The sequence below is a fragment of the Pithys albifrons genome, chromosome 2, assembly GCF_047495875.1.
Source record: "Pithys albifrons albifrons isolate INPA30051 chromosome 2, PitAlb_v1, whole genome shotgun sequence".
NCBI classification, from domain to species: Eukaryota; Metazoa; Chordata; class Aves; order Passeriformes; family Thamnophilidae; genus Pithys; species Pithys albifrons.
In genome coordinates, this window is record NC_092459.1 from 116834536 (window position 1) to 116858420 (window position 23885).

The following is a 23885-nucleotide window of genomic DNA, read 5'->3' on the forward strand; positions in this document are numbered from 1 at the left end:
GAATGTCACAGAAACAATGCAAATATGCCAGACATTTTCTAGCAGAGCTGACAAGTAGGACTAAGACTATTTGTTATTCAGAGTCTTCACACAACTGTTCATCTTTTAAGACAGCCTAGCTCAAGACAGCAGCTTTGCCATTCACAATCAATAAATTTGCACCCCCTCCCTGCTGCGAACCAACTGCTCACAGACATCTCCCCGCACAGGCCTGACTCTGTGTGTGCCTTGCAGAATTAAAAGCACTTAAAAAAAAAGTACAACCCCACTCAAGGTGCCTGTTAGTTTTCTTCAGACACCTTTACTATGTGTCCTTTGTCCCCCATGGTACTTTACAATTCATTTCCCCAAAAGCAGATTATTGTTCTGCTTCTGCATTAACCAAAATTACAGGCTCAGTGTCTCAGCCCCATGGATTCTCTTCACAGAGACCACTAGTCGAGCAGCACACACAGACAAGATTTATAGCAGAATCATGACTTTAGAAAACTCTCACTGCTCTCTCAGTAACTATGTATCAGTGCATATGACAATATGACCTAAGACAAGCTGTGCTGCAGTTTACTAATTAAGACATGACTTACTGGCTCAGAAGCCAATGATTTTTCATTGCCAGAGTAATTTTCTTGTGTACACAAAGCTTTATTATAGCTCATTAAGTACCCTATAATTTGGAAGGCCTTGCTGTCCTTTGCTCTTGTCAACATCCATGACTTGGTGTGTGAGCAGCAGCACAAAATCTGACCCTCACACTACGACTGCTCTTCCCTGTTAACCACATCAGCTCCGGTCTCTGCACAGCCTGCAACTCTCATTGATAACTTTGTAATAAAATACACTACAATAAAAACCCCATTAATAGGTAGAACACAAGGGACAGGATGCTGTGACACACATTACACACTGCAAGGCTGAATTTCTTAAACAAGCAGCGCTTACCAAAAGTTACTGCAATATTCTGACTCTGCATTTTAAGTGCCAGAGTTCAGAAACACTGACAATTTAATCATTGATATTTCCAAACCCCTATTTTACTAATATAAAACCATAACACTGGAACTCCAAGCCTTGAGAAGGGCTGTTACACAAGGTCCTGAGCTTGGGCTAAAGGTACTGCCTCAGCAAGGGCTCAGACACGGCTCTGATGTGAGGACTTGCCTTTCTGGCACTAAGGAAAACAAAATCACATACAAATCTGCCCACAGATTTCAGGCAGACAACAGAACCAGCCATGCAGACTCCTGAGAAGCTCTCTGAGGTGGAGACAAATGTCTTAACTCTTGACCCAACCACCATGAAAAATAAATAAGCTTCTATTGTCTCCTGCACATACCAAAACAAACGCCCACTTGGTACTCAGAAAATACATGATTTTTTAAAAACTTTGCAATGAAATAAACAAGACGCAATGAAAACCGGTATATCAGCTCCATCCCAGGTGTGACACTAAAGGCAGAGCACGGGAACAAGCTCTGGCTTGCAGAGTGTTTGGTCAGTGATGGTGCTGTGACTGATGTCAGCCTTTCCCTCCTGCAGCTCTGGGGTCAAACACCAGGGAAGCTCCAGCAGACGCTCAGAACAAGAGACACGGCCACACATTCCCAGTACTCAGCAGCCAGCAGAGCTGCCATGCTGCTCTCCAGGCTGGATGAGCACCTGGAAGGGACGGGCACTGCTCCCTGGACTGTGTAACAGTGCCCAAAGCCCTGGCAGACACTCTGTGGGCAGCACCGACTCCTCCCCTCAGGGACCCGCAAGGCCCTTTGTTCTCAGTGCACGGCACGTTCTGATGGCTCAGGGGCAGCACCCACATTCCCTGCTGAGATCCCTTCTTCCAGCACAGACAGCCTGCATCAGCACCAGGTCCTTCCTGCAGAACAAACTCACCCGTGTGCAGGATTTGCAGCCTCAGGGAAAAAGGGAAAACTTGAAAGCAGTGACTTGCCAGCAGGTGCTGAGTGTCACCCACCCGTAGCACCCAGTGGTGTTCCCTTCCCAGTGCCCAGCCCCAGCAGGGATGGCAGCAACCCCCGTGCCCAGCACCTGTTTGGCACTTGGATCAGCCCCTGGACTGTGCAGAATCAGTGCTGAACACCCACACAGCTGAGCAAAACTAGACTAGGCTCTCTGTAAGGATAGGCATCAATGCCATTAATTAATGCATCAGTGTTTTGCTGGAAGGGTGATCCACCTCACACAAACACACCCAAAGGGCTTTTGTCAGCCACGTGAGGGTCATGGAAGTGCAAACTTGCACCAAAAGGCCTATAATATGAGTAGGTCCATTACTCTGATATTACAAACCACATCCTCAACTTGACAAATGACTCCTCAGTAGGAAGTGCAACATACCCTGGTCACATCCATATCACACACCATGGCCCAGTTCTCTTACAGTGTGGAAGAGCTAAAACCAATTTACAAGTTTGGCACCAAACCTACGGAATTCAACTGGAAGACCCCCGACTGAGTTTCAGAGAGCCACACTTAAACAATTATCTGCAGCAAACAGCAGGTAACTTCATGCTGGCAAAGAGGACACTCAGTGGATCCTGGAGCCTTTCTTTATGCTCTCAAGGGTAAGAAAGGCTGCTCAGGCTCCCAGCAGATATGCAGGGGTGGGTGCCACCAGGAAAGGCCAAATCACACACTAAGTACTGTGCACTGCTACTAATGAGAGGGAAATTATCTCCATTTCAACCTTAACATAACTGAGCAAATCTACACAAACCATGACATCATCCCTCTCTGGCCAGCAAATGCTGTTTGCACAGAGAGGGTATCAGTTAACTCAGTAACATTGTTATGAGTTTTTTCTCTCTGAAGTCATACTGCAGTTTCCTGACTTTACTCAGTGCAGTATTTTCTGACTTTATTGTCCTTCTAAGAAGCACATTTATAACAGAAAGTGTCCCACATTTAGTCTGAGTCTGTTTGTAGCCCACAAACACCTTTGCTCAAGGAGAGGTGATGTTGATTTGTTCTGTAAGAGCCCTCACACCTCCAGCAGCACGAGAGGTGTTAGTCAGCAGTTTTACTTCTCTTCATTAATAACCTCAGCAGGAAGCAAGAGGCACATGTGAAACCCTTTGGATACTTTCCTTTCACATAAAAGTCAAAGATCAGAGTAAAACAAAGGTCTTCTTAAAATAGAAAGTTGACAATAAATTGCTTAGTCTAAAAGAACAACACTTGGATTGCAAATGCTGAAGGCAGATCAGTTTATACAGAGGCTCTTACACCCCAGATATCTGTGTCAGAGTTCAACTGTCGTGTATTCTTCCAGGTTGCATTAATATTCTCTTCAAAACGTTTTCACTGCTGGTATTTTCTCTTCTAATCTCAGCAATCTTTCTATCCCAAATACCTCTGTTCTCATTACCAGAACATTTAGGTGTGATTACAGCAAAAGATTGCTAACGTGTCTTATTTGATTAAGGCCTTCAGAATGAAATACATGTGTTTGCAATTAACAAACATCACATTTAGCTCTCCCATCCCATTTTCTGTCACTCCAAAGACAGAGGACACCTATTTGAGAAGAATATGTAGGGGAACCATGAAGCAGGATTTTGTTATAGCCTTATAAATCTTATAAATGAAAGCTGACATGACATACAAGGAAAAATAGCAAGCTCAAACCTTTGAGCCCAGAAAATGAGGAGGGCTGTGAAAGGAAATGTTGTCACCTCAGCCGTTACTCCCTCAGCTGTGCCTGGGGACCCAAGGCTGAGGAAACTTCCACACCTGGTGACAGCCTCAAACAGGCATGAGCCCCACTGACTGATGCATGAGCCCCTCCTGCACAACACAGACCTGGGGGCACTGAGCACTGGGGTGCAGCTGCTCTGACTGGGGCTCAGGAGGGGCCAGAAACCTGCACACACCCTGATCTGCTGCCCAGAGCTCTGGCACAGTCCCAGTGCTGGTGAGGGAACACCCCCAGAGCAGCCAGTGCTTCCCTCCCACCCAGGGAGGACAGGGCAGGCTCACACTGAGGCTGCAAACTCTGATTACAGTTAAAACATACTCTTTTACTCCTTTTTTTTACAAGGGACTCAAAACACGTTTGTGTTTGCTGTTTGTCCCCAGCACTTACTCATGCTGCTCACAGGACACCTCTCAAGTGCTACAGCAAGACTAGAAGTGCCCTGCAAACTCATCACACAGATGATGTGTGTGATGAACCAAACTCCTACTGGCTACATAAACTCCAAATTGTAAAACAAACTGTGTTCCAGTGTGATATTGAATACTTACTACATGTTTTGGGGATAAGAATCAAAAATGTGGCCCTTGTACATTTCTCATCAGAGTTTAGGGCCAGGTTTCCAGGCATTTTCTGCCTCACGTTGTCACAGTTTCACCATTCCTTACAACAGATGCAGAGGATCAGGAATTCCATCTCCTGCACTCAGCTGGCAGGGTCAGCCAGACACAGAACATGCAAATCAAGATTTACACATAACTGGCACAACTATAACAAGTGCTCTTGGCCAGCACTTTTACCACTTCCATATTAACTGTTCCCCACAAAATCAGAACACCAAATACCCAAAATGATCCAGCCCTGCTGTGAAGGCCAAGTATTCCCTGAAGTTTAAAGCCTTTTCCTCATGGCAGAGCTGTCAAGAGCTTTACACACTGATCAAGGTCAGATGAATGTCAGAACTAAACCTCAAGCTTGCATCGAATTATATAAATATGGAAGAGGAAAGGTTTGACAAGTTACTGCTGAGAGAAGTTGTCAAACCAAAGAGGACTTGCTGCAAAAGTGATTACATAAAGCCTAGGACAGGCAAAGCTGTGATTAAAGTCAATAAACAGCCTCCCAAAGCACCAGCTGCCCTCTCCAGCACCTTGTGGCCCGAGTCCAGACTGTAGACAGTTGAAATATGCTGCACAAAGGATGCCAGTCAGCTCAGGATTAAAGGAACAACTGCACTCTCTGCTCTGTTGCCAAGGGGGTTCTTGACAAGGCACTTGCACAAAAAACCCAGAAACCCACCGTGCTGGAAGCAGGAAAACCATATCTTCAACTTCGTGTGAGTTTGAAAAACACATACTTAGAACTTAAGAGCACCTTTGCACAGGCCCAGTGCTGGACTGATGAACACCACGGGTGCAACGACCCAGCCACTTGTAGAAGTCTGGTTCCACACCTCATGCTTACAGTAGGGTCAGTTATAACAGAAAGAACTAACTGGAGAAGAAATACAGTATTTAATGGCAGTTTTGTGAGGCCAACTTCAGTAATTTGTGTGTTCCACACCTTCACGCACTTGTCACATACTCACCTTATTAACCATTTTAAAATCATTAAAGCAAGAAGTCTCTACACTTACCAGTTTGGGTCTGTGTAAAAGAGTTCTCCACTAGGACACAAATTTCCTCCATGAAAACATCTCAAAGCACATGGAAGAAACAAAAGGAGCAGGCTACAGCAATTCTGCTCAATATATAAAGAGTTGTTCCTACAGCAGAGTAGGATGTTTGAACTTTGTAACTGTATGACTTTCAAAGTAACAAAATACTTACATTGTGACTAACCTAAGAATAGTAATTAATTTCAATCAGAGAGGATGCACAGCCATTAAAAGCTTGGCATGTTCATTGGAAACCTTTCTAGAAGGCAGCAATGACAACAGCAACAAAACTCCCTCAGACCTTCCTTAATTTTTAATTTGCTATAAGTAAAAACATGCAAACTCAAGGCTTTGAAAAGCTTTAGGAGCTATCGCATTCATTTCTATTGAGCCTACTCTTCATCTGGAGTCTTCCCCAAAGCTTATGGACAAGGATGTAAGAAGCCTTCAATCAATAAACAGGAAATTTTAAAATCCTTTAAAGCTACAGGAAGGTGGAAATGAAACTGGAGACATTCACCTCCACTCTGCTGACTCAAATATAGGCAGGACAAGAAACATAATGCAATCCCTTTCTGATGCATTCAGAAATCCACCTGGGGACAGTGTACATCTACCAACCACAGAGCAGGGTCAGGGCCAGGAGCTGCTCCTGGACATCTCACACCAACACTCCAAAGGCACTTTTCCCCTACCTTTTTAATCTACCCACCACCTGCTGCGTGGACAGACAGATAAACCCTGACTGAATCACCCCCTAAAGGAGCAATGCTGACACCAGACTCGCTCCCTTTCATTTCACACCCAACATCACTCCTCCTGAAAGAGCACTGAAGCTACCTTAGGAATTGTCAGAGAGAGCTTTCACCAGCAGTATGACCCACCATTCATTCCGTTGTAAATACTCCTGTGGTGAGGGGACAGGTCCTCTGTCACTTGTCTCCTGAGGGTCCCTTCCCTGCTGCCTCCGCTGAGGTGTTTGAGGTGCTCGGGGCTGCCTCCATAGTGCTGTTTGAGGTGCTCTGGGCTCGTGCCCCTCACCTTGTGCAGGTGTTCTGTGCTTCCACTCGGGGTGTGCTTCTGCAGGTGATCTGGGCTGCCCCCGCTGTGCTTCTGGTGCTCAGGGCTGCTGCCAGGCCTCTGCTTTTGGAAGTGTTCAGGACTACTGCTCAGAACGTGCTTTGGGATAGTTTCTGGGCTGCTGCTGCTGTGCTTCTGCTGTTCGGGGACCTTGACCAGGGCTTTGTGGTGCTCAGGGCTCGGCCCCTTCAGGTGGTGGTCAGGACTGCCAGAGCTCCGAGGCTTGTGCAGGTGCTCGGGGCTGATGCTCCTGTGCTTCTGGTGCTCAGGGCTGCCTTCCCCCCGAGGTTTCTGCAGGTGTTCTGGACTCGTGCTGGGATGGTGTTTATGATGGTCTGGGCTGTCTGTGCTGCCCGTGCTGGAGGTGCTGCTGCCGTCCCCAACGTCCCTGATGTAGGGGCTGGTGGCTGTCAGCTGACACAGGCTGATCTGGCTGTCGATGGAGCTCCGGCTCCCTGCCCCACCGCCCTTCTCCTCGTCCAGCAGCACACACAGCTCCTTCAGCTCCAGGTTCTCCTTGACCACCTCTTCCTGTCTCACTTCCAGTTCCTTCAGCTTTTGTAGGTATAAGGCCACCTCTTTGTGCATGACGCTGGCGCTGTACCTGCCCAGCCGCTGCCACTCGCGGGACACCTTCTTGCCCTTCTGTCGGTCATCGTCCAGAAAGCAGCACAGGTCCCTCAGCTCCTGGTTATCCTCCTGCAGCTTCTGGTTGATATCCTTTAAAAGAAAGATCATCATGGCAGAGAAGTGTCTAAAGGAACTGATGTTATAGTTACTGTTTCACAAGCCACAAAATCATCACTGAGGCACTCAAGGGAGGCATAAATAATTGCACATGTGGATCTGGCACACTTAACAGCACAGTGCTTCAAACAAACAAAGCTGCTGGCCAGACAAAAGCAGCTTACTTGGAGATCATTTGAACTGGTCAAAGACTACCTTCTGATACAGCATAAAAGTTTCAGGCGCTTAATTAACTTTCACACTAAACATCAGAGTAATTCAGCTCCCAAACTGGGCAAAGATCATAAGTGCTCTCATGATGATCTTGCTCCCCTGAGAAATGTTCACCTGAATAAAACTGCAAGGTACATCAGAACTTGTAATCTCCCTTTAATAATTAATTATTAACATTTACATTCCCTATCCCCTAAAGCATAGTCACATACAAAGATGAACATTTTAGAGATTAAAAAAAAATGAGGTTTGTTTGATATTGTTCCAGATTTGCACTAAAAAAACTCAGTCATCACTTAATCAGAATTGTTTCACCCACTCTGAAATGAAATAATCTGCTGTAATAGATTATTTCACTCCTAATAAAATGAAGTCCATGATTCTGTGCCCTTCTCTAAGTGAGGAACAGTCTGAAGCCAATACTCTGAAGTAAAAATGTTCCGGCTGTTAGCATAGCAAAACAATGCCAAAGAAAACATTTTCAGTATTTTATCCCCTTAGTTCAGATTTGTGGCCATATTTTATTTTCTGCCATCTCCACATTCATTCCTTCTTCTGTCTGATATCATAAGCAGAGATCAGCCACAATTGTTAAAGAGCTGACCTTATGGAAAGACTCTTCTAGCACTGTTTCCCAAGGAAAGGAAGCTCTTGTAACCTGTTGTAGTTTGGGATTATTATGTAAATTCTCTCCCCTGCCACTAACTGCCCATGCCAGCAGTTAATAAAAGAAGTAGTTAACTGCTGATCACTTGGATGGGGGCAGGTTTGTCTCTTGTTTTTGGGGACAGCTTTCCTTTCTTAGCTCGGCGGAATGCAGGAGCGGTGGCTGCCGAGGAGGGAAGCTGCTCTGCTGGCACTGCTGGGGGGCTTCTGGCTGAGACGCTGTTTTTCTCCTCACCGTGGCTGTTTCTCCTGGTTCCTGCATCTGGGATCCCGGCCTCTGTTTCAGCCTCACCACCGCCTGCACCGTCACGGCCTGCCTGCCCCAACTGGGGCAGTGACCCGGGAGAGAGAGGTGTGCAGCTGCTTTTTTGCAGGACACATGGTGGTTCCCCACTTTCAGCTTTCTTTTTCCTTCATCTGGGATAAGAGACACAGAGTTCATCTGAGAGCTTCACCACTCGTCTGTCTCACTGGAGGGGGACTGGAAATTCACTCTGCAGCCAGCCGGGCTGTGACATTGACACTGCTTAAGTATAACTTTCCTCCCAGAGGAAAACCTGCTGCGTTTTGTTGTTGTTTTTTTTTTCTTTCTCTTGTGGTGTTGGGGAAGCGGTTTGCACTAGTCTGTTTATATATAGCAGTTAAGAACAGTTATCCTTCTTGTATTAAATTCCTTTTTTTTCTTAAATTTGATAAAGAGTGGTGTGATTATTGTGGAGAAGGCCCCCTCCCCCGCTTGTGGGTAAACATTTTGGGTTTTTTTCCCCTCAAACCAAGACATATTTTTGGCGCCCAAAGTTTGGGGCTTGTAAACAAAGCAGGATAACTGTTTTTGTGGCACCATGTGGGTATTGAGTTTAGGGTTCATCAGGACCATCCTGTATAATATACTGGCTTTTTGTTGGTACAAATTCATGCCAAAAGGAGCGGCAGGTTTAAGTCTTATCAACAAATCAATGAGTAGACCTCAAATAGCCGCCTCAGAGGTGATTGGCACGGAGGCACAGCTTTTTCTGGCACCTCGACTACCAGTGTTGAAGTGGATGTTGGCAGGACAGGCTGCACATCACGCCACTGATGCTACCTGGAGCAAGGGCATTGCCCTGATCACGCAGCGCGCCCGTATGGGAAAATCAAATTGCCCTGGGATCCTGGAAATCATCATGAACTGGCCTGAAGGTGAAAATTTTGGTCTAGCAGATGAAGAGGAAGAGCAGGTGACACGTGCGGAAGAAGCTCCACCATACAATCAATTGCCAAAAGAGGAAATACACTATGCCCTCTTCACCGATGGCTCCTGTCGCATTGTAGGGACTAATCGCAAATGGAAAGCAGCTGTATGGAGTCCCACCCGACAAGTTGCAGAAGCTACTGAAGGAGAAGGTGGGTCAAGTCAGTTTGCAGAGCTTAAAGCCGTGCAGTTGGCCCTGGACATTGCTGAACGAGAGAAATGGCCAAAGCTTTACCTCTATACTGACTCATGGATGGTGGCCCATGCTCTCTGGGGATGGTTAGACCAATGGAAGAAAACCAATTGGAAATGCAGAGGGAAACCCATCTGGACTGCTAATATATGGCAAGATATTGCCACCTGAGTAGAGAAGCTGATTGTGAGAGTCCGCCACGTAGACGCACACGTGCCCAAAAATTGAGCCAATGAGGAACATCTCAACAACCAACAGGCAGACCGAGCTGCGCAAGTGAAAGTATCACAGACAGATCTGGACTGGCAGCACAAGGGAGAGCTGTTCTTGGCTCGATGGGCCCATGATGCCTCCGGCCATCAGGGCAGAGATGCCACTTATAAATGGGCACGAGACCGAGGGGTGGATTTAACCATGGACATTATCTCTCAGGTTATCCATGACTGCGAGACATGTGCTGCCATTAAGCAGGCTAAGAGAGTGAAGCCCCTGTGGTATGGTGGGCGCTGGGATAAGTATAAGTACAGGGAGGCCTGGCAGGTTGACTACATCACACTGCCACAGACCCGCCAAGGCAAGCGTTATGTGCTCACCATGGTGGAAGCAACCACAGGGTGGCTGGAGACACACCCAGTGCCTCACGCCACTGCCCGAACACCATCCTAGGCCTGGAAAAACAAGTCCTGTGGCGACATGGCACCCCAGAGCGAATTGAGTCAGATAATGGAACTCATTTCAAGAACAGCTTAGTTGCTATCTGGGCAAGAGAGCATGGCATTGAGTGGGTGTATCATATCCCCTACCATGCACCAGCTGTCGGGAAAGTTGAGCGGTGTAATGGACTGTTGAAAACCACTTTGAAGGCGTTGGGTGGAGGGACTTTCAAACACTGGGATCAACACTTAGCAAAGGCTACATGGCTAGTCAACACTAGAGGCTCTGTCAATCGAGCCGGTCCTGCCCAATCAGAACCCCTTCACACTGTAGATGGAGATAAAGTCCCTGTAAGACACCTGAGAGGTATGCTAGGGAAAACAGTCTGGATTAACCCTGCCTCAGGCAAAGGCAAACCCATTTGTGGGGTTGTCTTTGCTCAAGGATCTGGTTCCACCTCATGGGTGATGCAGGAAGATGGAGAGACACGATGTATACCTCAAGGGGAACTTATCTCTGGGTAAACAACTCATATTACTGTATTTGTAAACATTTAAATATTTGAAAGAAAATTTAAGTTTAATGTAGAGTATTGGCATGGAAGAGAATTTAGGGGTGGATAATGTTGTAGTTTGGGATTATTATGTAAATTCTCTCCCCTGCCACTAACTGCCCGTGCCAGCAGTTAACAAAATAAGTAGTTAACTGCTGATCACTTGGATGGGGGCAGGTTTGTCTCTTTTGGTTTTAGGACATCTTTCCTTTCTTAGATCAGCAGAATGTGGGAGCGGTGGCTGCCAAGGAGGGAAGCTGCTCTGCTGGCACTGCTGGGGCTTCTGGCTGAGACGCTGTTTTTCTCCTCACCGTGGCTGTTTCTCCTGGTTCCTGCATCTGGGATCCCGGCCTCTGTTTCAGCCTCACTACCGCCTGCACCGTCACGGCCTGCCCGCCCCGGCTGGGACAGTGACCCGGGAGAGAGAGGTGTGCAGCTGATTTTTGCAGGACACATGGTGGTTCCCCACTTTCAGCTTTCTTTTTCCTTCATCTGGGATAAGAGACACAGAGTTCATCTGAGAGCTTCACCACTCGTCTGTCTCACTGGAGGGGGACTGGAAATTCACTCTGCAGCCAGCCGGGCTGTGACATTGACACTGCTTAAGTATAACTTTCCTCCCAGAGGAAAACCTGCTGCGTTTTGTTGTTGGTTTTTTTTCTTTCTCTTGTGGTGTTGGGGAAGCGGTTTGCACTAGTCTGTATATATACAGCAGTTAAGAACAGTTATTCTTCTTGTATTAATTCCTTGTTTTTCCTTAAATTTCATAAACAATGGTGTGATTATTGTGGAGAAGGCCCCCTCCCCTGCTTGTGGGTAAACATTTTGGTTTTTTTCCCCTCAAACCAAGACATAACCCCACTGGATTTGGACACACGAATGCCTGGGCTTGTCTGATCTTTGCCCAAAAAACTTTGAACTTGATGATTTCAACCTGTCTGTGACAATGAAAAAAGGCCAAAAGGTATCCTTAAAAATCTGTGCTGGTGAGAGATACTTGAAATGATCTCATGGTAGAATAAAAAAAGCTGTGAAAGTCCACAATTCCTTAGTCAGAAGGCAGCCACCCAGCGGGTCATTCTTACTCATGGACCTGGAATTTCACACAGAACAAAGGAGGGAGATGTCCAGACACCAACACAGGGCTCAGAACCTCCTTTTCCCGGATTCTGCTGAAAAGTTCCAGGGGAGACATCTGAACAAAAGGAGGAAGTTAAACAGGACTTAGGAGTTCAGAACTGAGAGGGGAATTTGTCACTCCTTGCTTTATATCTTGGTGTGCTTGGTCAGTTTATCTGGAGGATGCAAAAATGCTTATGATGTCACAACACTTTTGCACATAACATAGAAAGACACTACTGTTGTAATGGAACTTACATTTAAAAGCTAAGCTTCAATTTTGCTAAATACTGTCATGGATAGGTGTTTTTTACCCCCAGACACAAAGTATTGTCAAAAATAAGGAGAGGACACACACCTCCATACTTAAGAGAACACAAAAAACTTGGGAGACAGGAAGAGTCTTGTCCACGAGCTGTTTATTTTATGTCACACTATCATCAAAGACACTTTCTCAATAATTCCATCTACAAGGGAAGAACTCTCATCTAATGCATTTCCATAACAATTCAAAAGCCCACATTGCATCTGCCTCTCCTCTCCTTTCCTCCAGCCTCACTGAAGGAATTTCCAACAGTGTCTTTTCTCAAAGCAACAAGACAGAAAACTGTGGTCCTACTTGCTTTAGGGTAACTTTCTGAGTCTCTAATCCACAAGCAAGGTAATTCCCTGTAAGTAATCACACTGTCGTCTCAATCCTTAGAAGTGGGAAGGGAACATTAGCCACTAAGCTTCTCACCAACAAAAGAGTGAAATTAAGAGGGGATAAACCATTACAGACCTGGTCTGACTTGTAACGTGTAGCCTGCACAAGCCTACAACTGAAAATGGTTGATCAGAGATGCATTATCAGATGTCTTTTTCAGACAATAAACTAGAGATAGATTCTGATCACCCCAAAAAGCAAGCCCAAGGGTTTGCCACCATCTGCCATACTCTGTACTACACTCTGGAAACGACCAACTCTCTCCAGCAGCCTGACTGCCTGACAGACTAAGGCATCTGAAAAGAAGGGCAGAAAGCAGCCTAAGCTATGCAAAACCTTTTGAACACCTACAGCTCTGCACACCCTTATTTCTCGTGCACTTTAGACAGGATCATTTAACTCCAAAGCAGAGGTAACCAGACTTTAGTGTTTGAATGAACCCAGATAAACCTGGGGCAGAGCATACACCAGCTGTGCTCGCTCCCCAGCCTGCCGACAGCTGCACATCTCTTAGCTGGACACTCGATTTTTAAGCAATTAAACTCTCCAGCCCATGTCCACTTTTCCTGCGGTTTTCGGGAACGGCTCCTCCCAGCCCATTCACCTGGTGAGATCGCTCCCGGCGGGACGGGCGGGGGCCGCGGAGACAACCGCACAAAGTTCAGGGGTCCCACCCTACCCTGCCCAGCCCGCTGTACCTTCAAGCCGCGGATCTCGCCGAGGTGGAGCTGGAGGCGGCGGTTCACCTCGCGGATGAGGTTGCTGTGGTCCAGCATCGCGCTCATCTTCTCGGCCTCGGCGCGGCGGAGGCTGCGGATCAGCTCCTCCTTGCTCCACTTGAGCAGCTCCTCGTCCGACACCTTGGACAAGTCCTCGGCCGGCGCCGACCCGCAACTTTCCGCCGCCACTTTGGCCATGGTGGCAGCCCGGGGGCACCCGCGGAGCCTCCCCGCTCTTCCGGGGCTGCCCCACCACCGCCGCCGGGGGAAAGAGCGAGCCCGCAGCCCGCGGGTGCCCCCGGCTCCAGCGTGGGGCCGGGGCTTATGAGGGAGAACGCTCCTGGCCCCGGGCAGCGGATCCTGGAAAAAAGGAGGAAGACGAGGAGGAAAGGGTGTGGAGGAAGCCGGGCCACAGTCTGGGGAGCAAACTTCCCCCGTCGAGAAGGAAAAAAAACCACCGAGACAAAGGATCCCCAAGACAAGCGCGGCTCTTTCAACAGGTCAGCTGCGTGCGTCCGGTCCCCGCCAAAGCGCCGGGGATGCGCGGCGGCGGCTGTTACGGCGCCCGGGCGGCGGGATGCGGGGCAGGACGCGAAGAGCGGTCCCCGTGGCGGCGGGCAGGGCGCGAGGGGAGGAGCGGAGCGGGAGCGCCGGGCGCGGTGGGCGCTGTGACGGGCGCGGGGCCGCTCGCGGCTTTTCAGCGGGGCCGCGCCACGTGCGGGCGGGGGCGGCGCGGGACCGGCGCGGCGCGCGGGCGACACCTGCCGGACACCTGCGGCACCGCACGGACCCGCACCGAGACCTGCCGGACACCGCCCAGACCGCACCGGGACCGGGACCGGGACCGGGACCTGAACCCGCACCGAGACGAGACCCGCACCGACACCTGCCGGACACCGCCCAGACCCGCACCGGGACAGGCACCGGGACCTGGACCCGCACCAACACCTGCCGGATACGGCTTGCACCGACACACCATTGGCACCGCCCGGACCCCAGGACCGGGACCTGGACCTGCACCGACACCTGCCGGACACCGCCCACAGCAACACACCTGCGGCACCGCGCGGGCCCCGCACCGACACCTGCCGGACACCGTCCGCGGGGGCACCGATACACCTGCGGCAACAGGGACCGACACCGGGCTCCCGCACCGACACAGCCGCGGCCCCGCACGGCCCCGGCAGCCACGGCCGGGCGCGGATGGAGCCGGTCCCCGCGCGGGGCGGCTCCCGCAGCTCACATTACATCACCGCCCGGCGGCACCGCCTCGGCGCGCCCGCAGCGGCACTCACAGCTCCCGTCGCTCCTCAGCGCAGCGCCGGCTCAAGGTCGCATGCCACGAGATGAGCCCCCCGCGGGAATTAGGACTGGGCTATTTTTATCCCTTCCTTAAGAATATTCGGCCGCGGTGTAGCAAGAGGCTCGCATTTCCCGATTTGCTTAGAGATACAAAGGCTCTGCATAAATCTGCCTTGCAGATGATTTGAGAATGAAACTTGATAATCCATTCGTGCAGCTCACAAAGAAAGATGACACGACAGATCTCAGTGGCAGAAGTGATGAACCGAGACTATTAGGTGAGTAATTGGTTGAATCCCCATTTTTCAATCACAGAGTTCCCCTGAACAATCCCCTGTGGGCACAGGAGGCTGCCTCACTTAATGGGCCCTTGCTTCCTCCAACTTGGCAATTTTATAATTACGTAGGATTAAAGAACACCTCATTCTTGAGGGGAAAAATGAAAATACTTAATGCCAGCACTGGCAGATCACAAGGCTGTAAACCTCAGGAGCAGAGCTGGCTCTGCAGAGGCCCTACCTGTCCCACATCACTGTCCCAACCAGCAATTCCCTGCCAATGCCACAGGACCAGACTAGTCAAGGATTATTTTCCGCTCTTACTTCTGTTTAAGAATTGCCACAAGAATGGTTAAACCAAACACCGTTCCTTTGTTCTTACTGCTACTCCTTTCCTTGAACTATCACCCTCCCTTGACCACGGTTAAAGTTCTATTGCTCCTTTCCACCCTGGGCCACGCTTTGCCTTTTCCCCCCCACACAAAAAAGTGTTCTCCCTTCCCAAACACCCTTCAGAGATGTTCTTTGAGATGATCCATGTTTCAGGTACCTCCAGCCCCCGTGGCTCCAGGTGCCAGGGTGACCCAGCCAGGGCAGCCCCAGGACCACACCAGCTCCTCCCCTGCCTTAGTCCTGGCATGGGAATCACACCTGAGCTGCTAACCACAGGTCCAAGCTGCTACTCAGCATCCACCACACCCACTCCAAAGAGTCCTGGGAAGTACAAAAGGGTGGAATGTTGGCTGAGCTGCAGGATGAACCCCAAAGTCCATCACTGTCAGCAAGAGCTTCAACAAAGCGCGGAGCTTTGCCAGCATGAAATCCTATTTCCCAAGCAGCGACAAGTACTGTGTGAAAATTTTACTTTCTCTGAAAACTATCACTCTCTTAAATCCTCTGGAATTTTTTCCACTGCAAAGAACAAAGCTTTAGAAAAAAGCATCTGATCAGCCACAGCAAAAATACAGTACAAGGCCATGAAAAAGGAGCTGTCAACTTTTAATCCCAAATATATTCCATTTTAATGTGACTAAAAAAGAACAGCTTGGGGAAAAGGCAGCAATAAATAAAGGCTATGATGTTAGATTTTTACAAGTTTTAATTAATTTATTTCTATTAAATAAATAGGTAATGGAAAAAAATCCAAAAACTTTTAAATCCAAAAGCTTCAGGAAAGAGTGGCCACTTGCCTCAAGGCTCCCAGTGTTTCTCTGTTAGGGGTGGCATCTCCCAGCCTTTGCTGGTGGGGTGCCATGGAAAGCACTGCTCTGGGATGAGCAGCTCCAGGGAACACTGTTCCCCACAGATGGGAAACGCCTCCACACTTGTGTCCTCGGGAAGCACAGCTTTTTTGTACAGGCACCAACAGGAAAGGGCAATTCACAAAGGATGGCCACTGGAAACAGTTTCGTAAAGTCAAACTTCAAAAGCCTGGGACAAATGTAGCTCCAATAATGGAACCAAGAACGTATCAAGTGAAACTAATCAGGAACATTTCAATAAGGAGAGGATCTAATTTCACATTCGCTCACGCTTGTGTAACAAGATCAAAACGAGAGTGGGAAGTGCTATATAATTATTCCAATCTCCTGGCAAGCTTAAAACTTTACTTTTAGACAGTCCACCTCACTGCTCAAATGCCAAGTACTTCCCAGCTCCTGGGCTGATACCATCCATGATGAGGACAACTGCCCCAAAACAAACACTGCCATTTTCACATTAAAGCTGCACTTTTGCAACGCTCCCCTGACTAACTCTCATTCACAGGCTTAAACAGAGAGCCTGGGCAAATGGGATTAGGAATTGCAGAGCTGGGATTGCTGCAGCCTTTCCCCAGTAGCAAGGGTGGGTGGCAGCCCCTGTCCTTCCAGTTCTCCCACACCATGTGCCAACTGCCAGCATCAACGTGCATTCATATCCAGTTCAATCCCCACGGCTGGCCATGGTTGGCCAGCTCAGTAACACACCCACTGCTGTGTCCTGCTCACCCCTGCACACAAAAACATGCACCAATTGTTGCGGGCAAATTCTCCTGCATGTCCTTAAGGACTTGCTTTTCACTACTGCCTGCATGGCCTTCAGTCTCCAACGGCTGGGCGGAGTCTCTAAGCATTATTATAACCAATAATAATTATATGATGATTTGAAAAACACTTTTGGACATTTCCAGCAAAGCCCTAAAGCTGTTCAATAGTTCTCTGCCAAAAATGTGTCACAGTTGAGTACTTCCCTAGCACTCATTTTACACAAAGATGGCTAAACTGTTTTTGTTCAGACTTTCCAAAAATACTTGTGAGAAGAGTAGAGACTTGAAAAATGTCATTCCCAAATTGGAAGAAAGTGGAAAGAGCTTTAAAAATGAAAAGTTCAAGTAATTTTAGTTACAGTTGCCTCTAGATGTTCTACCCATCACTCATGTGTCCATCCACAGCTGACACAGCATCACCCACCCTGGCTGCTGTCTAATCCCAGCTGTGCTGATTTCCCAGGAAAACAGGCAGAGCTTCCTCTGCAATGTTGTTCTCTCAGCACCATCCCATTTAGGTGAGAATGCCTTTAGGTGGCCCCTTCAGTCTTGTGTGCAGTTTCTGATGTCTCTCTTGTCCACATCACTCTGCACCTCCTGCCTGCCAAACTGGTCCACATTCCCTCACCTGTCCATCCCCAGGTTAAAGTTCTCACCAGGTTTGCCAGCACGTTGGCAAAGTAGCTTTTGCCTGATCTGGCCAAGGGAATCCCATCTGTCCCTCACAGTCCTTGACACTCAAAGAGGGTCCCTAAGGTCCCAAAAGCCAAGCCCCTGCTGCCAACACCAGCTGTGGAAGCCCTCACTGACCACAGGATCCATCCACTCCTCCTCCAGAGCCTTCACCACCACAGGAAGCATTTTCCAGCCCTGACTGGCACTCCTGTAGTCACTGTACCAGCATAAATTACATCAAAGCATTCACAGAAGCACATTTTACAATACAATACAGAACCTTTCCTAATGGAGCCTCACAGAGTGTTCACAGAGTGTCAGTACATATAAAAATTAATAGACTGGCACTTCCAGGGCACAAGGGATATTAGGGATAATTCCATCTAGCTAAAGCTGGCCAAAAATGAAATCCTTCAGTACAGACCCCCTTGTATCCAAGACATTTCCAGACTGAATCCTCACCTTTTGCTCCTGACTTGACCACAGGTCAAAAGTAAACAGCCAGCTTGGAACAAACCAAACCAGCCAACATGTTTGTCTTCTCATCCCACAAATACTTTAGAGAGGGGAAAAAATTCCACCAATTTCCACCTACAAGAAAATGGAAAAGAAATCTCAAAAAAATGTTTTCAAATTAGCAGTCTGGGGGGCCAGGGTGGGGGGAAGAAAGCTCAGCTTGAATTAGTCATTGGGCATTTTAAAACTTCAGACAGTTGTGTCTCCCTCCTCCAGGACAAACCTGGAATCCCCAAGACATGGATTACTCACAGGAGAAGATGCTGCCACTCAGACTGACAGGGAAATCACTTCTGCAGGTGTTGGCCAATACTCCCAAACCTCTGTGTTAATGTCAGTGAGGGATGTGTAACTGAACATGCTTTACAGCTGCCCTGGGCTAACCAGGGGGTGGATGGCTGATCCTGTGAGACAAAATGAAATATGGAAACAGGCACCTTTCCAACTCTGCAGAAAATATTCCTGGAGCAGTGACTTAAAGGCATCCATAGATGTCAGAGGGAAATCATTAATTAGAACACTTTTATGGGGTTGATTTTATCGTGGAGAGCTTGGCAACTTTTCTGCAGAGATAACTGTTGTGGCTGGGATCCAACACAGACACACAACCACAGCACCTGGGGGGCTGGTTCAACTCTGCATCCTTGGGGTAACTCTGGGCTCTGCTGTGTGCTCAGACTGGAGTAGTGAGTTAAGAGGCCAAGTGCTTCTTTCCACTATTGTTGGTGGCAATAAAATAAATGCCAATGTGGTGGGCAGGGAGACAAAGTGCACATCCTACAGCATCATCCTTTGCTTCCCAGCCATGTAAGAGTGGCAAATACCAGCACAGCATCTACAGAGATGGAGACCTTCTGTCCTCCCCTAAGATACCGACAGAGCTTTAAATATTTACAATGTGCTAGGAAGCACGAGCATTGGAATGAGATTAAGGTAGGATAAATCCTTGGAAAAGAATATAAAAGTTTTGGAGATTAAGCAATACCATGCCAGGAAGACAGGCCCCACTGTTTGCAAGTAGCAACAGAAAAATGCCCTGCCCTGAAGGATGCCAAATACTTCACATGAGCTTTTTAACTCCTCCCTATGACTTTTTTTCATCCAATGAAGACAAAGCCTCTACACTCTTATTATTTCCCTGAATCTATGAGATTTTTCCTATGAAAAGACTGTTTAATCTGGCTCTTCAGTGGCATTATTGATATTTGTCAATAAACCCTTCTTATGAAAAATAGATTATTTATTGTGTTTTTATGAAGCTATGGGGGCTTAAATAAAACTAATCTACAGCAAGAGTATATGGGACAGATCCCCAATGCTTTGTAACACTGTTTTTCATTTAGAAGCATCCTAATTTATCCAAGATATTTAAATGAGTCAGTCACCCACTCATTCTGGCTGCCTCATGGCTCGTGATGGCCTTTCATCCCCACCTCTTTCCTTGGTAGGGCAGGAGTTTGTGCACAGACTCTGCGGTTTCAGCAGCTCTCCCAGAACTGAGGGTTTGCCTGCAATGGGGTGGCTGCTGTGAAATCCCTGGTTATCAATCCACCACTTACCCCTTGTCCACAGAGTCACTGAAGCTGATTTCTCCCTGTCCCTTGCTGCTCCGCAGTGGGACACAATTCCAGGGATTTCCAAATTATCCAAACCCGTCCTTCTGAGGTGTTCCCATCTTTGCTGGGATTACCTATTTACAGAGAGGCAAAATGAGATTGTTTTGAAGATTTCCCCAGTCTCCCTTTAAACACCAGGCCAGTTTAAAAACACAAACAAAACCATTCTTTCCAGCCAAGCACTGGTCCTCGAGTAGAAAACTGGAAACCAAGTAACAAAAGCAAGGTCAAAAACCAAGAAACACACACTGAAGACTTTTGCTCATCAGTCCATATGCTGCAACTCTGAGTCCATCTCAGCACTTCCCAAAGCCAATGGACAGATCCAGCAACTCAAGTGCTGCTTTCCACATTGTCCTTCCTGCTCTGGGCTCAAGAGCCAAGACAGCAACTCAGAACAGCTCATTGCCTGAGGAGTTCACCTGCAGTGCTGCATTGCCAGGCCCAAACCCACCCTTGAGCTCAGGGGTGCTTAGTGTGTACAGCTCCTGCTGCAAGACAGAATTCCAAGAGAAAAGCCCTTCAACTTTTACCTAACAAAAAGCAGGAGCAACCCCACCACTCTAGCAGATGTGACATTCCTTCCTTTATACCACCTGCAGCTCTGACAATTCCCATTTCCCCTACCCCTCTTTACAGCAATCTGGTGCAACATGTTAATAACATGGGTGAAGTTGGAACTCAGAGCCCTTTGGGCTTATGCAAAATGTTGTTTGGTCCCCAGTGAAGGCAACACAGGGGACAAGACTGTTTTCGTCAATTTTTTTTTTTAAAAAATATTATTCACGGAATTTTTTATGAGAAAAAACAAGAAAAGTTGTTGCTCCTAGAAAATGCTCCTAGAATTTAAAAGCTACACCTTAGACCTCTGGTTGCTGCAAAGTGCAGGGGAAGGGGCAGAATTATAGTTAACCATAGTTCTATGTAGTCATATAGTTAAATATGTCTGTCCCATGTAATATATGGGCATTTCTCACTGTAAACCTGCACTCACATCAAACTAAGGAAGGAACAAATCACAACTTCACTGCCAGCTCAGCAAACTGTAACCAACTTAACATTTACCACATCATGCAGTGATACTTTGAAGTTCTTCACTGGTCTGGGACCACCGAAATACATATATACATATTAATGTACACAATTCCACACAGGAGGAAGGAGCACAGTAATTGGAAAGCAGCTCATGAGGTTATTGAATGAACAGTGATCCCCACAGATCACCCTCCTCTGCAACTTTCATCTCCATGAACACACTTGTTTAGTTATTCTGCTGATTCCTCTCAGTGGGAAAAAACCCATTAAATATTTAATTAAGCTGTGCTCAATATATCAGGTAAGTGAACTATTGCTAACTAAACACTACACGCTGTATCATCACAACACCCTGTTGCAATGATATGCACATCACTGGAGATTCTGGTTTTTGCTTAGGAACAGTAACAGCAAAACAAAAATGAACATCCAAATCAGGATTTCTACTCTAAGTGTCCTCCTTTGAGATATTATTTTTATTTAATCAATTCAAGGGGAGATGGACCAACTCTGAAACTGCAGTTGCACTAATAGGTGGGTATTGAAATGAGAGAGGCTTGGGCTTGTTCGGGCTTTTAAGCAGAGCAGGGATTCATTGGTAGAGAAAATGGGTGTGTGGGGCACTGCAGGCCATGCTGGGCATTTCAAACTGAATGAAACAGCTAAAATAGAGAGGGGACAACTTGGCAATTCCAAAAGTAAGACCGAGTCTAAGTAAAGCACAAACCATTCCTTCAGAACAGCCAGGAGACTCCTCAGTCAGTTCCCAGCACTCTGGGATGACATACACCCCATGTTTGGAATACACAGGGACAGGAGAGGAAGAACCACTGCTGGACATTCTGTCCCAGCTGAGGTGTGACAAGTGCCAAGGGCAAGTGGCTGACAGGCTGCAGCTGAAACAATTGATGCCAACAAGGAAATATCAGATGCCAAAACACCCCAATCTTCAGGGCAGGACTATTTTCTGTTTGTAACATTAGATTAACAATGGGCAACAAAGATCACTCCCCAGGGAACTCTCACAACTGCAGCACCACATGAAATAAAAGAGGATCTAATCCAGAAATGAGATTTCCCAGGCTGACACAGCCAACATTCAAAGGCAACAGAGATTGCAATTCTCTAATACCTGAGGACAGACACAGTTGGGTTCAGCCCAAACGAAGGAGGCTGAAGGACAGAGGATAAGATGCCACTACATAAGACTCCAGAACTGACTGACAGAAAATTATGATTAAAAAAAGGAGAGCAAACCTCAGGGTTTTTTTACCAGGAACTCAGTGCTATGGAAGCAGAAAGCAGTCAGATGTTTCACAATTTGCCCCCAAACTCCCCAGTATGTGACTTTCCATTATTTGTAAGGAGTACTGGACTGGTACCCTGCTCAAGCACTTATTTATCAGCCTTACTCCTGCTCTGCTTTTAAAAACAGGTTGACAGATGCAGAGAAAGCAACAGAAACAAAATTAGAAGAGGGGAAATAGGTAACAAAAAATAATGAAGGAAAAAAATCACATTGCCCACTTTTTCCTCCTGTTAGCTGGAATCCCCTTACAGCTGCAGAAATCCAAGTGGTACTTCCTTACATTGCAAAAAATGCAAAGATGCAAAAAGGAATTCTGCAAGTCAGCCATGTACCAGAAAATCCCAGCTGATTGGACTTTGATAAATGTCTTTTATAAAAGAGCAAATGTATTTGTATTCCTTTTTCCACCGTAATGCCTTTGTGTTTTGCTGGGTGATTATTTAACAGGGGGTCTTATAAGCACTAAATTCAAAACACTCAGGAAAAATGCAGATCACAAAACCTTGCTGCAGCCTTGGAAAGATTTGCAGCTGAGAAATTAGTGGTTTGGAAACAAAGCAGGTTCTGGAACCAGCCCATCTTCAACTTGACACAAACCCAGAATACCCCTGATCTTGCACAGGGGCAGGGGGAAGCAGCTTGGAGCAAACTGAAAGCAAAATCTCCCAGAGATTTTCTTCCAAGAGGATCAGATGTTGATGCTTCCCTCAAAAGGAGCTATTTATAAATAAATAAATAAGGCTGGATAGAAACAGTTATTTTCCACACAACCTTCCAAAGCAGGGACAGGAACGAAGGACAAAGTTGTCAGGTTTCATCAGGATTACAGACATAGAAAGAAAGGGAAAAGCTACAACCAGGTAGTGGCAAAGATGCTTAAAGACAACTCCCCTTCTTCAAAGGGTGACAGGAGTGTGCCAGTCCCACAGGGAGACAGAATCTTCTCATCTCTGTGCTGTCATATTGCTGTTCCTCATCCTGCAGGGACACAAATCACTGCTGAGCTGTGCCAGACCCTCCTGCAGCAACACCCTCCCCTCCCCAGGCCAGGCTGGATGTGTCCCACTCTGGGCTGAGACAGGGATCTCTTCAGGGAAGAGGGAAGCCAGGAGATGCCATGCAGGACAAATCCAGGCAGGTTTATGGGTCAGTCTGCACAAGGAAGCCAGAGCTCTGATCTGTAGGGATGGGCACTGCAGCTGCTCAGCTTGCCAGGATTCCAAGCACAGCATTTGCTCCCAAATCATATTTGCTCAGTTTACATCTCAATAATCCAATTAAAGTGTACAGGAACTAATTAAACTTAGTGGGTAACGACAGTAACAATAGTCCACAGCAATTTATAGAATTTTCTATCTTCAATGCACTTTACAGGCATTAACTAATTAATGGATAACATGAATTAAAAAAATCAATGCACAAGCATAGCATATGATTAGAATTAACATTTCAATTACTCTCCTTCTCTGGCCACATCTACAAAATGTTCCCCATTTCTTTGCACGTATGTGCAATAATTAAACAAGATCCTGTACAACTTATTACAAAGTAATTAGAGAGTTTCAGAACCATCCTATACCCTCAGTGACAACTCACATCTGCTCTCCTATTGTCCTTGAAATTCTGTCATTTTAGTTATTTCCACAGATCCCTATTACTGTAATCTCTTTTTCCTTAAACTTTTTTCATGCACAGGGAATTCTGTGAGGTACCTTCAGCTACTGGAATGCTCAAACACAGACAAAAAAGCTGCACTGGGGAATTTTAGGGGCCAAATCCCCATTGCTTCTTGCCACATGGCAACCACCCTCACCTGATTCCTTCACTGCTGCACTTCAGAATCACCACCAGTGCTCAAAGCAGAGCAGGGCCAAGCTTTCC

At 47.2% G+C, this 23885-nt stretch overlaps 1 protein-coding gene across 5 annotated transcripts in view; it reads right to left on the reverse strand.

Moving 5' to 3' along the window:
* The window catches only part of CCDC85A (coiled-coil domain containing 85A), a 64856-nt gene extending 46807 nt beyond the window's left edge, over positions 1–18049 (reverse strand). For 4 of the 5 annotated variants that reach the window (XM_071548109.1, XM_071548106.1, XM_071548107.1 and 1 more), the window contains exons 1-2: positions 13227–13952; positions 6251–7166 (exon numbers count right to left, since the gene is read on the reverse strand). In XM_071548109.1, coding sequence (XP_071404210.1) covers positions 6251–7166; positions 13227–13445 — 1135 coding nt within the window. In that variant the 5' untranslated portion in view covers positions 13446–13952. Of the gene's footprint in view, positions 1–6250; positions 7167–13226; positions 13953–17990 lie in introns of those variants that run through there. The other variant, XM_071548105.1, reaches the window with a different exon arrangement.
* Positions 18050–23885: the final 5836 nt, after the last annotated feature.